The following is a 17,500-nucleotide window of genomic DNA, read 5'->3' as shown; positions in this document are numbered from 1 at the left end:
AAAAATAATGACGAAAGAAGGAAATTGGGAAATGTAATTCTAAAATCATGTTGACGATACTTGGTACAACCACTGTACCAATTCGGTAAGAGATGTCTACATAAAGTCAAGGAACGATAAAGGTCGGATATCACTTGAAAACGACATAGATAGTTAAGGAGAGGGGCAGCAGCAGCAACAGCAGGTGATATCTGAAGATTTCATAGAGGTGAAACATCTCGTACTTAATCACTACACTGATTTTGACATACAGTTCATACTTAGTACATCCACTGGATAAAAATCTTTCGTTTTACGAACTCCTTCAGATATAATCTAATTGTCATACCTTGAACATTCGTTTGAAAATGTTCAAGACAATAAAGTTTTAGGTATATACACTGATATCCTATTAAATCTGATTTAAAATAAAGCTGAAAATGTCTATTTTGGCAAGTTTTGTAATATGTGTAAGTTACTTTCACTACGATTCCTTAAAATTCTGATTAAAAATAAATCGAAAAAAGTCTGTTTAACCTTTTTTTTTATAACTCTGCGTCATAATTCCACTAATATCCATTTTAGTTTGATCGAATATTTAGGCATCATTTCACCGAAGTCCTTTGAAATTCTGGCTGAAAATAAAACGCAAATATCTAATTTACTTCGTTTAATAACATTTTAGATATAATTTTACTGAAACCCCTCACATACCTTACTAAAATTGAACCTAAAAAGGTTTCGTTTCCATTTAAGGAAAAACAAATATAATATATGTAATCGAAAACGCATTCTTAAAAGTTTCTACCTCGGAATTCCGATTTGAAATTAAACTAAACAATGTATCTGCTTCATTTAGAAAAAAATTCCAGTCAAAATAACATTACCACAATGAAATCGGATTAATAATCAAACGAAAAGTTCACATTCATTTCTCTTCAAAATTAGAAATTCCAGTTAAAATATCTCCGCAAAGGAAACCTGAATTAAAAACAAAGGAAATATTTCTCATTCCCATTTAAAAATATTCTAATTAAAATTACCAGTCCAAAATGGAAATCTGGTTAGAATTGAAACGAAACAGAAATCCTTTCCATTTTAAAAAATTCCTGTGAAATATTTCTACAATGATAATCAGATTGAAAATCAAAGTAAAAGTTCCTCATTTCAATTAAAACAAATCCAGTTAAAATAACCAATCCGCAATGAAAAGCTGAATAAAATTCAGACGAAAAAAAAAAAAAAACTCCTTTGCATGTAGAAAGAATCTCACTTACAAAAAAAACTCATTCCGCAAAGACTCACTGTGTATTTTGATGTGTACCGTTCGGTCGAGAGGGGCCAACAGCGGATTGTTGTCCGACCTACAGATGAAAGGCTGGCTGACCAACTCCCTGGTGAGTGGACCCAATGTCAGGTCATTCACTGTTTCTGGGGGTCCGCTGCTACTGACGACGTAACTGCTATTGTCTAGTAGGATGGTGTCCTGCCACCACGTCACTGAAGGCGCTGGAAAGCCTTAGGAAACAGAAGGAGACTTTTAAATGATCCCAGGAAGTATTGCTGTCGTTTGAACTCTTCGTATGATAAGGAGGCGTGAAGTATTGAATGGTAGTAGTCGATATGACTATCTTCATTATGCAGAGGACAAGCCCTATTCATATGGGGCGAACCTAAGGGGACATTCACTTGAAATGAAAGCTTCCAAAGGTTATGGTGTTCATTTGAAAGATATGAGAGAAAATAATGGTCAATACAGAAAGATGGGAAATGCGTAAGTACTTAGTGAATTGTTTGAGGGTGGCAAAGTTTTCTTTGCCTCTTCGATAGATGTTTTACAGATATGTTAATTAGAGTCCAAAAGTGTTTCAAATGAATGACAGTTGTAAGTCAAAGAGAAAACTTATGCAAGTACTGGGACGTTATGAAGATTTAAAAAGCATGAAATATAGTGAGAATATGATCATGTGAGGACTGTCAGTAGAATGAGACATGTTTTTTGAAGAGATGAAAAGCATGAATCATAAAATATAATGAAGGCAACTGGCTCATGTGAATATTATTGGAAACAAAAATCTAAAAGAAATTTTGTCAGAATATCTGTCTATTAATTAAAATACGATTCCTACTACTTAAGGAGTGGTGGTTCTGTTGGTCAAAGGATGTTTCACATTTGTTAGGGAAACGATTTATCTAGAGAGAGAGAGAGAGAGAGAGAGAGAGAGAGAGAGAGAGAGAGAGAGAGAGAGAGAGAGAGAGAGAGAGAGATGCTACATAATTCAAAGGGCTGGAGAAGAAGCAGGGAAGGAGATTAGGGAATAAATAAGACATGGGCCAGTAAATTATTCACTATGGAGTAGTTTCTTGACGATAAATGTAGGGAAAATTGGAATATTCCAAAATCAAGGATACAATTCAATATCTTTCAAGGTTCTGAGTAGAATTTTCTTGTACTTATGCACTGTTTCTTGCTCTCTCTCTCTCTCTCTCTCTCTCGTAGTAGCCATCTTGCTTGGTGAGACGTACCCGCGTGAAGTCACAATAATCAACAGATATCACAAGTTTAACATACGACTAGAATTTGAGAATATCTAGAAGTGTTCGTGAACTATCGGTGATTAAGATTAGTGTGAAAATAGTAGGATAAAGCGTCTTCTAAGTTAGTTTTATCAAGTGTAATACTATAAATCAGAACAAGATGGCAGTAAGGTTCCAACTGCGGGAAAAGGTGGCGTAATTTGGCGTGTCTAGCAGATTCGCAATACGATGAGGTAGCAGGAAGGGAACTGGCATTTCTCATCTATGAAATCAGCAACAGTCCTAACCAAAAAGATACAAAAGCATTCATAGATATATTAGAAGGATATAATCCTTCAAACTGGAACAAATCTAATGAAAACATCTTGAAAATAATTGAAGAAGTTCCAAATAAAATCCAAGTGGTCAAGAGAACCTCATAAGGGGAAAGAAAATAAAATAACAGAAACCAAACATATTCCGACAAAAGGAAAATGGAACTTAAGGTGGGAATATTGTGAATAATACTAATTGATGCATTTAAGGAAAAAAGAATGCCAAAAGCATGCAAACTGTGTAAGGTTTGGTATAGCATAGTCAATCCACAAAACCTAATCAGAAAATGTGCTGCATGCAACATTCCGACCCATCCACAGTGTGCTGAGGTAATACAAGATTTGAGAAAGATACAAGAATTTTTGTTCAACATGTCTATCATGGATAGACAATGTTATTAAATCAAGATTGAATGTACAAATAGTTGAGGATGAAGAAGAAGAGGAAGAGGAAGAAGAAGAAGAAAAAGAAGAAGAGGAAACGGAAGAGAAGTAAACAAAAATGAAATGACAGAAAAAAATAAGGAAAACAAAGAACAAGATAAAGTATGGATGCAGCAGATACTCATTGATACTACATATGAGGCAATAAGCAGCATACCTACGAAGAAATAAATTACGATATGACAACAGAAAAGCAAATCCCGAAGAGGCTCTACCCAGATCTATACAATGACGGAAAGAGGAAAAAATAGACAAGAAAGACCAAAATCTGCAACCTTTTGAAAAGAGGGAATTGCAGATTTGGAGAAAGATGTTACTACAAACATCCTAAGATATGTCAAAACTATGAAATATATGGTAAATGTGCATACTTAGATGGATATGGGGATGATTGCAGAGATCTGCATCCAAAAATATGTAAAAACCTAAAAGAAGGAAAAGGATGTAAGTTCGACAAAAAATGCAAATATATGCACCCTGTAGCCATGATCATAATCAAATAAATAACCAACCAAGTAATAAAATCCAAAATAAGAAAGAAACAAATAAACAGAGAAATCAAGAATATCAGGTAAAAGAGAAAAGCAAACCACCAATGAGATATGCAGAGGTGTCAGCAAAGAATTTCAAAGCATCAGCTCCGAAATTTTACTCAGATAATAACTGTATTTATTATGCAAGAGGATATTGCAGAAACGGAGAAAATTGCAGATTCAGACACAAAATGAATAATTATGATGAAGGAAGATCAAATATATGGAAAAGTTGGATTTTTTTAATGTCAGAATTTCTGGAAATGAAAAAAAGAACACATACCAGACAGGAAAGAGACATGGGAAAATCCTTATTACTATCAGTATTAAATGAAGGAGAAAAACACGCAAAACCATCATAGTGATGAATGCGCAGGGTTTAGTTACGAGTAACTCAAAAAGAAAAAATAGAGTACTTAGAAGAACTAACCCAAAATGAAAAGAAAATAGATATAATGAATATAAGTGAAAACCTGGTATTCCCAAGAGACTGGGAATGATGACAATAAAAAAAATGGGTTCCAAACTTATAGATCAGATAGAAAAAATAGGAATCAAGGGGGAACCGCAATATATGGGAAAGACAAAAAACAAGGAAAAATATATGAGAAATATAGTAACTCAGAATGTGAACTAATAGCGGTAGAATTTGAATCTGAAAAATTGATGAACATAGTAATATATAGACCTCCTAATACTAAAGAGTTTGACTTATAATTGAAAAATTGATGATATATGTAGAAATCACAAGGACTGGACTATTCTCCTATCTGGTGACTTCAACTTTCCTTTCGTAGAATGGAAAGAACGAATAGGAGATTGTGGTTGTACTTATACATATAAAAAAGAGAGTAATAGTAGTGCAGAAGATAAGAGGCAATTTGAAAAGAAAAGCTATTAGATATGCTACTAGATACAACATTCAACAAATAAATCACCTGCCAACAAGAAAGGAAAATACTTTAGACCTAGTATTTGGTTTGAACGAGATGAATTATGTTAAAGAAATAATAGTTTATAATGCGAGTATTTCAGACCATAATGTCATAGAATTAACAGTTCATTCCAACCAAAGCAAGTGAAAATAGAGATAAGCAAGAAATGAAAAAGTGGGAAGGATATGGAAATACAACTTCTACAGTAAAAATATAAAATGGTCAGAAATTAATGAAGAATTAAACAAAGATTGGGATAACATTTCGTAAGTGATGACATAAGGGTAAATACGGAGATATTATATAAAATATTGGAGATAATAGTGGAAAAAATATATTACCGAAGAAGAAAAGTAAACATCATTCATGCATACCAAGAGACAGAAGAATCTTGTTCCAGAAAATCAGAAAGTGGAAAAAAGGTCTTGCAAAAGAAAAAAATGCATGGAAAGTTATAGAACTAAAAGTAAGATAGAAAATGCAGAAAAAAAGATTATACAATCAAAAGAAAACTGAAAAAACGGGACTTGGAAGAAAAAAAACCCTATTAAATATCAAGCAAAACCCCCAAACAAATATTATAATCATATGCGAAGAAGATGAATAAAAGAAGAATAGAAATAGGCCCTCTGAGAATTGAAGGAGATTAACGAATGAAAAAAAAGGAAATTTGCAACATACTGGCAGAACGATATAAGAGAGAATTCACCCCTAGAATAGATAATGAAGATAATGATATAGAAGTAAGGGATGAAAACAAAATAGTGAATATTTAGCTGACATAGATATTAATGAAGCTGATATTGTGCAGGCTATTAATGAAATTAAAATGGAGCTGCTGCAGGGCCTGATGGAATTCCTGCTATTTTGTTAAAGAAAGTAGTTCATTCTATCGCAAAGCCACTTGCAATATTATTAAGACAAAGTGTAGATACAGGCAAGATATATGATGAGCACAAATTAGCGTATATTACCCCTACTTTCAAAAGTGGATCAAGACTAGAGGCAAGTAATTATAGGCCTGTGAGTCTAACATCACATATAATGAAAGTGTATAAAAGGGTAATGAAGAAAAATATTATGAAACATTTAATAAAAAATAATTTGTTTAATAAAGGACAACATGGTTTCGTACCCAGGAAAAAGTACACAAACCCAACTGTTAGTCCACCGTGAAAACATATTCAAAAATATGAAAAAGCGGAAATGAAAACAGATGTGGTTTATTTAGACTTTGCAAAAGCTTTTGATAAAGAGACCATAATATATTAGCGAAGAAAATTAGAAAACACAATATCGTGGATAAAGTAGGAAGATGGTTAAAAGAATTTTTACACAACAGAAAAAACAGATAGTTATTGCAAACGACGAGACGAAATCGGATGAAGCCAAGGTAATATCCGGTGTGCCGCAAGGTACGGTGTTAGCTGCAATACTGTTTGTTTATTATGATTGAAGACATAGACAATAATGTTAAGGATTCGGTAGTGAGTAGTTTCGCAGATGACACAAGAATAAGTAGAGAAATTACTTGTGATGAAGATAGGAACGCTACAAAGAGACCTTAACAAAGTATATGATTGGGCAGAGGTAAATAGGATGGTATTTAACTCTGATAAATTTGAATCAATAAATTATGGAGACAGAGAAAGAAAGCTATATGCATATAAGGGACCTAATAATGAGACCATCACAAATAAGGAAGCAGTTAAAGACCTTGGTGTGATGATGAATAAGGAACATGTTATGCAATGATCAAATAGCAACTCTGTTGGCAAAATGTAAAGCAAAAATGGGAATGTTGTTACGGCACTTCAAAACAAGAAAAGCTGAACAACATGATTATGCTTTATAAAACATATGTTCGTAGTCCACTTGAATATTGCAATATGATATGGTACCCACACTATCAAAAGGATATTGCACAAATAGAGAGTGTACAAAGGTCCTTTACAGCTAGAATAGAAGAAGTTAAGGACCTAGACTACTGGGAAAGACTACAATTCTAAAATTATATAGTCTGGAAAGGAGAAGAGAACGCTACATGATAATTCAGGCATGGAAACAGATAGAAGGAATAGCAGAAAATATCATGGAACTAAAAATATCAGAAAGAGCAAGCAGAGGTAGATTAATAGTGCCCAAAAACTATACCAGGAAAAATAAGGGAAAGCACACAGGACATTAATCCACTACGCACCAGCATCGATAATGCAGCGTCTATTCAATGCGTTGCCAGCTCATCTGAGGAATATATCAGGAGTGAGCGTAGATGTGTTTAAGAATAAGCTCGACAAATATCTAAACTGCATCCCAGACCATCCAAGATTGGAAGATGCAAAATATACCGGAAGATGTACTAGCAACTCTCTGGTAGACATTAGAGGTTGCCTTCACACTGAGGGACCTGGGCAACCCGAACAAGATGTAAAGGTCTGTAAGGTAAGGTCTCTCTCTCTCTCTCTCTCTCTCTCTCTCTCTCTCTCTCTCTCGTGTGTGTGTGTTGTTAACTTGCTCCTTTCATTCAAAAGAAGGAAAATGAAATATGCCACCGTATCATCAGTAGACGGCTTAGAATCTTCTCTCTCTCTCTCTTCTCTCTCTCTCTCTCTCTAGCACACAAAATTACCTCCAGTACTGTGCAAGAAAGGTTGAGCATTTCTCCCTCGTGAAGGGTTCCCACATCCGTTCCACTCGCTACGGTTCCCCTGGGTCCTGCCCCAACTCGTACAGTTGGGCCCGCGGTGGGGTTGGCTGGAAGAGAGAAGTAGAAGAAAGTCTTTGAGGCTTTGCATCTTTGAAGTTGTGTTTGCCAGCCTTCGTTTGTGTTTGGATTTGTCTGTGAGTGTGTGTGTGTGTTTCGTTGCTCTGATATCAAATACGTGGCCAAGAGATTGTATATATGTATATTATATATATAATATATATATATATATTATATATATATATATATAATATTATATATATATATATATATATATAACATATATATATATATGTATGTATGGTATATATATATGTATATATATATCTATATATATCTATATATATAGATATATATATATATATATGATATATATATTATATATATATATATTAATATATATATTATATATATATAATTGAGCAGGGCCGTGGAAACAGACTGGTAATTAAAACATCTTTATACCTGTAGATTTGTCAACTTGCCTAGAACCTAATCTAGTTAACTAACTTCTAAGTACAATAATTAGTGTCCTATCAACGGAAACACAACAGTTTTCACATGGAATACACATAAATCAGTCCTGCCTAATCGGGACATGAACTTGAGATTTAGTCATATAGGTTATCGACACTTGAAAACATTTCAACCATTCCATACCCATAAGGATTGAGGACAGTATTCCACAAAAAAATAAGAGATATCTCATTTTCTTCGTTGCATTTGATCCTAGAGCTAAAAGTGATCTTTGATCTGGAAGAAAATATGGCTATAAAACAACAGAAAACTTTAGACATCACTATTATAAGGACAGTGACCAGTGGGGCACTTGATTAGAGTAAATCTATGGATCCAGTCTTTTGTTGCCAACTTCAACATGGAATTCAAAACTGATTATCTAAGAAAGGATGCAAACTGAAATGTACTTATTTACGAAAAGGATAACATTCGACTTCAAACTAAACTTAAGTTAGATAATTGACTTTGGAAGACAAAAGAAAGTTGGTAGCTAATGAAATTTCAGTTACTTGTCTATTCTTCCCATTGAAAAGTTCTTTCAAATTGAGAGAGAGAGAGAGAGAGAGAGAGAGAGAGAGAGAGAGAGAGAGAGAGAGAGAGAGAGAGAGAGAGAGTTGAAAATATTTAAATTTAAATATTCTTATTTATTCATTTATTGAGAGACCTTACCTTACCTTACAGACCATACAGACCTTACATCTTGTTCGGGTTGCCCCAGGTCCCTCAGTGTGAGGTACCTCTAATGTCTACCAGGGAGTTACTAGCGCAACTTCCGGTATATTTTGCATCTTCCAATTTTGGATGGTCTGGGATGCAGCTTAGATATTTGTCGAGCTTATTCTTAAACACATCTACGCTCACTCCTGATATATTCCTCAGATGAGCTGGCAACGCATTGAATAGACGCTGCATTATCGATGCTGGTGCGTAGTGGATTAATGTTCTGTGTGCTTTCCTTATTTTTCCTGGTATAGTTTTGGGCACTATTAATCTACCTCTGCTTACTCTTTCTGATATTTTTAGCTCCATGATGTTTTCGGCTATTCCTTCTATCTGTTTCCATGCCTGAATTATCATGTAGCGTTTTCTTCTCCTTTCTAGACTATATAATTTTAAGGATTGTAGTCTTTCCCAGTAGTCAAGGTCCTTAACTTCTTCTATTCTAGCTGTAAAGGACCTTTGTACACTCTCTATTTGTGCAATATCCTTTTGATAGTGTGGATACCATATCATATTAGAATATTCAAGTGGACTACGAACATATGTTTTATAAAGCATACTCATTTGTTCCGCTTTTCTTGTTATGAAGTGCCATAACAACATTACCATTTTTGCATTACATTTTGCCAATAGAATTGCTATTTGATCATTGCATAACATGTTCCTATTCATCATCACACCAAGGTCTTTAACTGCTTCCTTATTTGTGATTGTCTCATTATTAGGTCCCCTATATGCATATAGCTTTCCTTCTCTGTCTCCATAATTTATTGATTCAAATTTATCAGAATTAAATACCATCCTATTTACCTCTGCCCAATAATATACTTTGTTAAGGTCTCTTTGTAGCGCGTTCCAATCTTCATCACAAGTAATTTCTCTACTAATTCTTCTGTCATCGGCGAAACTACTCACTACCGAATCCTTAACATTACTGTCTATGTCTGCAATCATAATAACAAACAGTAATGCAGCTAACACCGTACCTTGTGGGACACCGGATATTACCTTAGCTTCATCCGATTTCTCATCGTTTGCAATAACTATCTGTTTTCTGTTATGTAGAAATTCTTTTAACCATCTTCCTACTTTATCCACTATATTATGTTTTCTAATTTTCTTCGCTAATATATTATGGTCTACCTTGTCAAAAACTTTTGCAAAGTCTAGATAAACCACATCTGTTTCATTTCCACTTTTCATATTTTTGTATATGTTCTCACGGTGGACTAACAGTTGGGTTTGTGTACTTTTTCCGGGTACAAAACCATGTTGTCCTATATTAAACAAATTATTTTTTATTAAATGTTTCATAATATTTTTCTTCATTACCCTCTCATACACTTTCATAATATGTAATGTTAGACTCACAGGCCTATAATTACTTGCCTCTAGTTTTGATCCACTTTTGAAAGTAGGGGTGATATATGCTGATTTGTGCTCATCATAAATCTTGCCTGTATCTACACTTTGTCTTAATAATATTGCAAGTGGCTTTGCGGTAGAATGAACTACTTTCTTTAACAAAATAGCAGGGACACCATTAGGACCTGCAGCAGCTCCATTTTTAATTTTATTAATAGCCTACACAATATCAGCTTCATTAATATCTATGTCAGCTAAATATTAATTATTTTTGTCCCTTACTTCTATATCATTATCTTCATTATCAATTCTAAGGGTGAATTCTCTCTTATATCGTTCTGCCAATATGTTGCATATTTCCTTTTTTTTATTCGTTAATCTCCTTCCAATTCTTAGAGGGCTTATTTCTATTCTTTCTTTATTCATCTTTTTCGCGTACGAGTATAATAGTTTGGGGTTTTGCTTGATATTTGCAAGGATTTTTTCTTCCAAGTCCCCTTTTTCATTTTCTTTTGATTGTATAATCTTTTGTTCTGCATTTTCTATCTTACTTTTTAGTTCTATAACTTTCCATGCATTTTTTTCTTTTGCAAGACCTTTTTTCCACTTTCTGATTTTCTGGAACAAGATCCTTCTGTCTCTTGGTATGCATGACTGATGTTTACTTTTCTTCTTCGGTATGTATTTATTCCCTATTTTCTCTAATATTTTATATACTATCTCCGTATTTACCCTTATGGCATCACTTACGAAAATGTTATCTCAATCTTTGTTTAATTCTTCATTTATTTCTGACCATTTTATATTTTTACTGTAGAAGTTGTATTTTCCATATCCTTCCCACTTTTTCATTTCTTGCTTATCTCTGTTTTCACTTGCTTTGGAATGGACTGCTAATTCTATGACATTATGGTCTGAAATACTCGCATTATAAACTATTATTTCTTTAACATAATTCACCTCGTTCACAAATACTAGGTCTAAAGTATTTTCCTTTCTTGTTGGCAGGTTATTTATTTGTTGAATGTTGTATTCTAGTAGCATATCTAATAGCTTTTCGAATTGCCTCTTATCTTCTGCACTACTATTACTCTATTTTATATGTATAAATACAACCACAATCTCCTATTCGTTCTTTCTAGTCTACGAAAGGAAAGTTAAAGTCTCCAGATAGGAGAATAGTCCAGTTCTTGTGATTTCTACATATATCATCCAATTTTTCTATTATTATGACAAACTCTTTAGTATTAGGGGGTCTATAGATTACTATGTTCATTAATTTTTCAGATTCAAATTCTACCGCTATTAGTTCACATTCTGAGTTACTATATTTCTCATATATTTTTCCTTGTTTTTTGTCTTTCCCATATATTGCGGTTCCCCCTTGATTCCTATTTTTTCTATCTGATCTATAAGTTTGGAACCCTTTTATTTGATCAACATTCCCAGTCTCTTGGGAATACCAGGTTTCACTTATATTCATTATATCTATTTTCTTTTCAATTTGGGTTAGTTCTTCTAAGTAACCTATTTTTCTTTTTAAGTTACTCGTAACAAAACCCTGCGCATTCATCACTATGATGGTTTGCGTGTTTTCTCCTTTATTTAATATGGGTAATAATAAGGATTTTCCCATGTCTCTTTCCTGTTCTGGTATGATGTTCTTTTCTTCATTTCCAGAAATTCTGACATTAAAAAATCCAAATTTTCCATAATATTGATCTTCCTTCATCATAATTGCTCATTTTGTGTCTGAATCTGCAATTTTCTCCGTATCTTCAATATCCTTTTGCATCATAAATACAGTTCTTATCTCTTGAATTGTATCTTGGAGCTCATGCTTGGAAATATTTTGCTGACACACCATATTGCGGTGAGAGAGAGAGAGAGAGAGAGAGAGAGAGAGAGAGAGAGAGAGAATATTTAAAATTAAATATTTATATCTATTAATCCACCATAGTAAGAACAAGGCTTTGTAAATAAAGTATGAGAGAGAGAGAGAGAGAGAGAGAGAGAGAGAGAGAGAGAGAGAGAGAGAGAGAGAGCGATGGTACATAGAGCTGAATGGAGAGCACTAATGCCCCATCCACTTAAGCTTAAGAGCAGTAGCGTTCTCTTTTGATGTTACGGAAAGAAGTGACCTCGTGTGTGTCTTGGGTCACGAAGCGCACAGGGACCTTATTTGGTGACAAAGGATTTACAAAAAAATACCTGAAAGTAAATCTTCTGCTAGTCTGAAGAGGAAGGTTAATGTGTGTGTAGGAAAAACTCTACTCATTATCAGTGGTTAAAAGTTTAAATATAAATGTATGTATGTATACATATATATATATATATATATATATATATTATTATATATATATATATATATATATATATATAATATGTATATATATCTATTATATATATATATATATATATATATCATATATATATATATATATATATATTACTATATATTATATATATATATAAATACACACACACCAACACACACATATATGTATATATATATATATAATATATATATATATATATATATTTTTATATATATATATATATATATATATATATATATAAGTATATAGTATATATATATATATATATATATATATATATATAAAATATATATATATATACATATATATATATATATATATATATATATATATATATATATATATATATATATATATATATATATATACATAAACATTTAACCACTGACAATGAGTAGAGTTTTACCAACAAACACATTAACTTTCCTCTTCAGACTAGCAGAAGATTTACTTTACAAATAACAAATAGACAGACACGTGTGTGTGTATATATATATATGCGTGTGTGTCTATTTGTGGTTTGTGGTTGTGTTAAACGCTGTGTCCTTTTGTTTAATTGAAAGTAAAGCAATTTGCAGAAGAAACGTAATGTTTTACTTTTAGAAAGACAGCGTTAGCTTTTTAAAAGCCCAGCACCTCTTGAGAATGAGATCCAATCAGGACCCCATAACTTTGAGCCGAATTATTTGTAGCCCGAAAGAAATTGGTCAGGAATTTCTTGTTTTCATCTTTGGCTAAACACCAAAGTTTTCGACTGGGGGGAGGGGTGGAAGAAAAATGCCTGGTGATTTCAATATTTCTTGACCTTATTGTTATCGTCTCAAGTATTATGATAATGGATTTTTTACAGCTTTTGAATGGTATCTGAGAATATGTGATTAAACAGCGTCTTCACTGCTGCATCAATTCTTCCCTTCTTGTAATTCTTTTTGCAACTAAAGTGATATTCAAGCAATAAGCTCATCTCTAGAATAAATTGGAAAATTAGGTGCAGTTTTTTCCTACCCATTTCTTCATAGGGAAGATTAATTAAAATTTTACAAATATTTATGTATGTATGTGTGTATGTATGCATACATGTATCTATGTATCTATGTATGTATGTATGTTTGCTTAAATAATCACAGTAGAGGCACGTGCTTTCATTTTATAAGCGAATACCACAGGAAAGGCAGAAAGTAAGTACCAAGCGCTTTCGCCTTTATTCAGGCATTTTTTGCCCGCTTGAACAAAAGCAAAAGCACTTGGTACTGATTTTCTGCCTATCATCTTCCTGTGTCATTCGCTTGATGTATGTATGTATGTACTTTTGTACGGCTCTTTAGTATAAGTTTCACTACTCTACATCTATCATACATTGTATTAACTAGAAAAAGGTAACTCAATAATTCTAAAATTTCCTGAATAAAATATTATTTTCAATTTATCATTGTGTGTAGGAAGCACCTATTTATTTACAATAAAGAATGATCGTACACTGTTCTTATAAAGCGTCGCAAGACAAAATGTAGAGTCTCCAGGATAGTGATTAGATGAATTTTATGAAGTAGAAAACATCTTGATTTTCATCAAAGTAGGAGCAATTTCTACAAACAACATAGTCACCCGTCTGTGTGAATTTAAATTATTAGTTTCCTGTCTTTATTAGAGGTAGTGCGAATGTTACATCTCTTTGCTGATATTTGAGTAATCTATCCAACTGACTGTAAATTTAAAAGCAGCATATAAAAGCATCTTAGTTTGTGAGTAAATCATTAAGATAAAACAAGAATTTTATTAGGATACGGAAAATACTGACGGATACAGAAAATAGAGATCACATCTCATGAAAGAAAACAGAAAGTAGAGATCACTTATCAAGTAAGGAAAAAAATTTACGAATTGATGAATAAACAGACAAAAAAATGTGTGAGTGAATTATTCAAATACAAGGAGAACTGCATTAGGAAAACATTAATCACTGGATTACTCACAAAAGACTTTGTTTATGAAATTAATAAGTAAACAGTTAAAATATATGAGTAAATGTTTGAAATATGAGGAGACCGGCCATTTGGGAAACCAAAACCATTGGTTACTGACCAAACAAAGACTTCGTTCAACAAATTAATAAATAATGAATTAACAGGTAAAAGATGTTAGTAAATGAGTGAAATACAAGGAGACCTGCATTAGGAAAACATAAACCACTGGCCACTCACCAAAGACTTTGAGCTTGACGATGGACGTCAGCGAAGGGGAACTGACGAAATCCACTCGACAGGTGAAGTCGCCGGCATCTTGGATGCTGACCTGCTCCAGGTTGAGGTGAACGTTCCTCGGATGAGTCAGATTCAGGTAGACGCGACCTTCGTACTGGGCGTCTCGGATCTTGGAGCTTCCCTCGCGCCAGAAGTCGCCGCTTCTGGCATCGTAGCTGAAAGGGCAAGAAGAAGAAGATAAAGAAGAAGAAGAAGAAGAAGAGCGTGCGTGAGTGAATGAGTGAGTGAGCGAGTGAGTGGTTGGTTAGGGAAATGCTTCCAATAGTGATTGCTGTGCCGGTTCTCCTCTATGGCAGTGAAATGTGGATAGTATGAAAACGTGGGAACCTGTTGATCTAAATATTTATTGGGGTGAAGTATATGTCACTGGTTAGGATTAGGTATATATATATATTATATATTATATATATATATATATATATATATATATCTATAAATATAAAATTATATATATATTATATATATATATATATATATATATATATATATATATATATATTATATATATATATATATATATATATATAATATATATATATACTTAATATATATATAATATTTTATATTTATATATATATATATATTATTATTATTACACATATTCATATATATATATATATATATATATATATATTTATTATCTATATATATATATATATATATATATATATATCATACATATTCATATATATATATATATATATATATATATATATATATATATATGTGTGTGTGTGTGTGTGTGTGTGTGTGTGTGTGTGTGTGTGCGTGCGCGTGTGTATGTGTGCGTTTGGTGTGGAGGTGGTGTGTGTGTGCGTGTGTGTATTATATTCCCTTCAGATTTTAAGTACATCAAACGGGATTGTATCTATTTTCTGAAGAAGTAGAATGTAGTAACACTCCATCTTTAAGCTTCCAGTTCGCGAATGTAAAATCCTATTTCTTTCTTGAAAAAGATGAAGAAGTAAACAATAGCTAAGCCCAATAACTCCCTGGAGAAAAACATACGAATTACCTCCTTAAAAAGGCAAAAGAGATTAAAAAATAATAATATTTAGGCAACCTAAAAGAACCGTAGCGGACATATGAAAGACCACACAGAGAGACACGAATGACATCATAAAAAAAGTTAAAAAGATTATGAAATCTTAAAACTAAAAGAACCGTTTTAGAGAGATTGCAAGCCCATCCAGAGAAGACGCGAATGCCCTCTTTAAAAAGGCTTAAAAGCTTAAAATAAATATATAGACCTAAAAGAACCGTAGGAGAGATATTGAAAGCCCACACAGAGAAGGCACGCATGGCCTCTTTGTAAAGGCTAAGATGATAAAAAATAAATATATAAAAGCCTAAAAGAACCGTAGCATAAAGATGGAAGCCCACTCAGAGAAGGCACGAATGAACTTTTTAAAAAAAGATAGCTATATCATAAAAACCTTAAAGAACCGTAGTAGAGATTGAAAGCCCATCAAGAGAAGGCACGGACGATCTCTTTAAAAAGCTGAAAATATTAAGAAAATACACATAAGCCAAAAAAGTATAAACCGTAGCTGTGGTATCAAAGCTCACCCAGAGAAGGCACCAATGACCTCTTTTCAAAACCTAAAAAGACAAGAAAAAAATGTAAAACCCTAAAAGAAGAGAAAAAAAAAACTTTATATAAAAGACTGAAAGAACCGTAGCACAGAGGTTGAAATCCCATCCAGAGAAGACACGATTGACCTGTTTAAGAAAATTGAAAAGATTATATAAAAAAGGGAGCATAAAAAACCCGTGACAGTGAGATGAAGAAACCAAACCACAAAGACAAAAGAAATGCAAAAGCTCATTGGCTGATCTAGAAATCTTTCATGGGGGTGGGGGGGCGCTTAGGATTATCATATATATATATGAAACATCTCCACATAGTACACGTATATCAATATTCATATATGTATGCGTAAACACATATATAAACACAGTAGTAGTTTATGTTGTTGAAATAATCGTTAACTAAGAAGATTTTTGCTACTAATAATGATTTATTGAAAGAAAACAATGTTCTATTATTTATATCCATGTTGAAGGGAGAGAGAGAGAGAGGGGGGGGGGGGAGGGGGGCACGTGACCAGGTGCTGCCAACGCCTCAAATCCGCCAAAGGTCACTGTGGTGTTGATGCACCACCACCACAAGACGAGAAGACCCCAGCCTGTAGTACGTATAATTTGGTAGAGAACGACACGAGCTACCTCGATGTTACCGTTCATATTTGGCCTCGGCATTGCACATTATCATCGTCCCTACGGCATCATTTCGTTCCTCAAGCGAAGGTTTCATTTCCCCTCTCGGCTTTTGGTAAAGCGTGTTTCTTGGCGAGGGAAGGAGGGGTGGGGGATAGAGGAGGAGAAGTCGGAGGAGGAGGGGATGACTGATGACTCTCTCTCTCTCTCTCTCTCTCTCTCTCTCTCTCTCTTACTTAGGGGTTCCTTCTTATTGAAGTTTGGTTATTGTGTGAGTTTTAACAAATGCGTCGATTATGTTTTAATATAAATATATATTTCTGGAGTGATTTCTAGATATATATATATATATAATATATATATATATATATTATATATATATATATTAATATATATGTAATTATATATTATATATATATATATATATAATATATATATATATATATATATATATATATATATATGTATATTAAATATTATATATATTATATATAATACTATATAATATTATATATAAATATATAATATATATATATATGTATATATATATAGTATATATATATATATATATGTATGATATACATATATATATATATATATATATATATATATATATATATATATATATA

General features: G+C 32.8%; 2 protein-coding genes across 2 annotated transcripts in view; both read right to left on the bottom strand.

Annotated features, from left to right (window-relative positions):
• LOC135209461 (cell adhesion molecule 3-like) overlaps window positions 1-1,553 on the bottom strand; it is a gene marked incomplete at its 3' end in the record, with an annotated part of 3,311 nt that extends 1,758 nt beyond the window's left edge. The window contains 1 exon segment of the mRNA XM_064242123.1: window positions 1,285-1,553. Coding sequence (XP_064098193.1) covers window position 1,285 — 1 coding nt within the window.
• The window catches only part of LOC135209827 (uncharacterized), a 98,045-nt gene continuing 81,888 nt past the window's right edge, over window positions 1,344-17,500 (bottom strand). The window contains exons 5-7 of the mRNA XM_064242598.1: window positions 14,592-14,806; window positions 7,373-7,497; window positions 1,344-1,373 (exon numbers count right to left, since the gene is read on the bottom strand). Of these exons, the coding sequence (XP_064098668.1) occupies window positions 1,344-1,373; window positions 7,373-7,497; window positions 14,592-14,806 (370 nt within the window). The remainder of the gene's footprint in view (window positions 1,374-7,372; window positions 7,498-14,591; window positions 14,807-17,500) is intronic.

The sequence above is a fragment of the Macrobrachium nipponense genome, chromosome 38 (assembly GCF_015104395.2).
Source record: "Macrobrachium nipponense isolate FS-2020 chromosome 38, ASM1510439v2, whole genome shotgun sequence".
Classification (NCBI taxonomy): Eukaryota; Metazoa; Arthropoda; class Malacostraca; order Decapoda; family Palaemonidae; genus Macrobrachium; species Macrobrachium nipponense.
The sequence above is the reverse complement of the archived record's forward strand: the minus strand, read 5'-3'. Positions and strand labels throughout refer to the sequence as shown.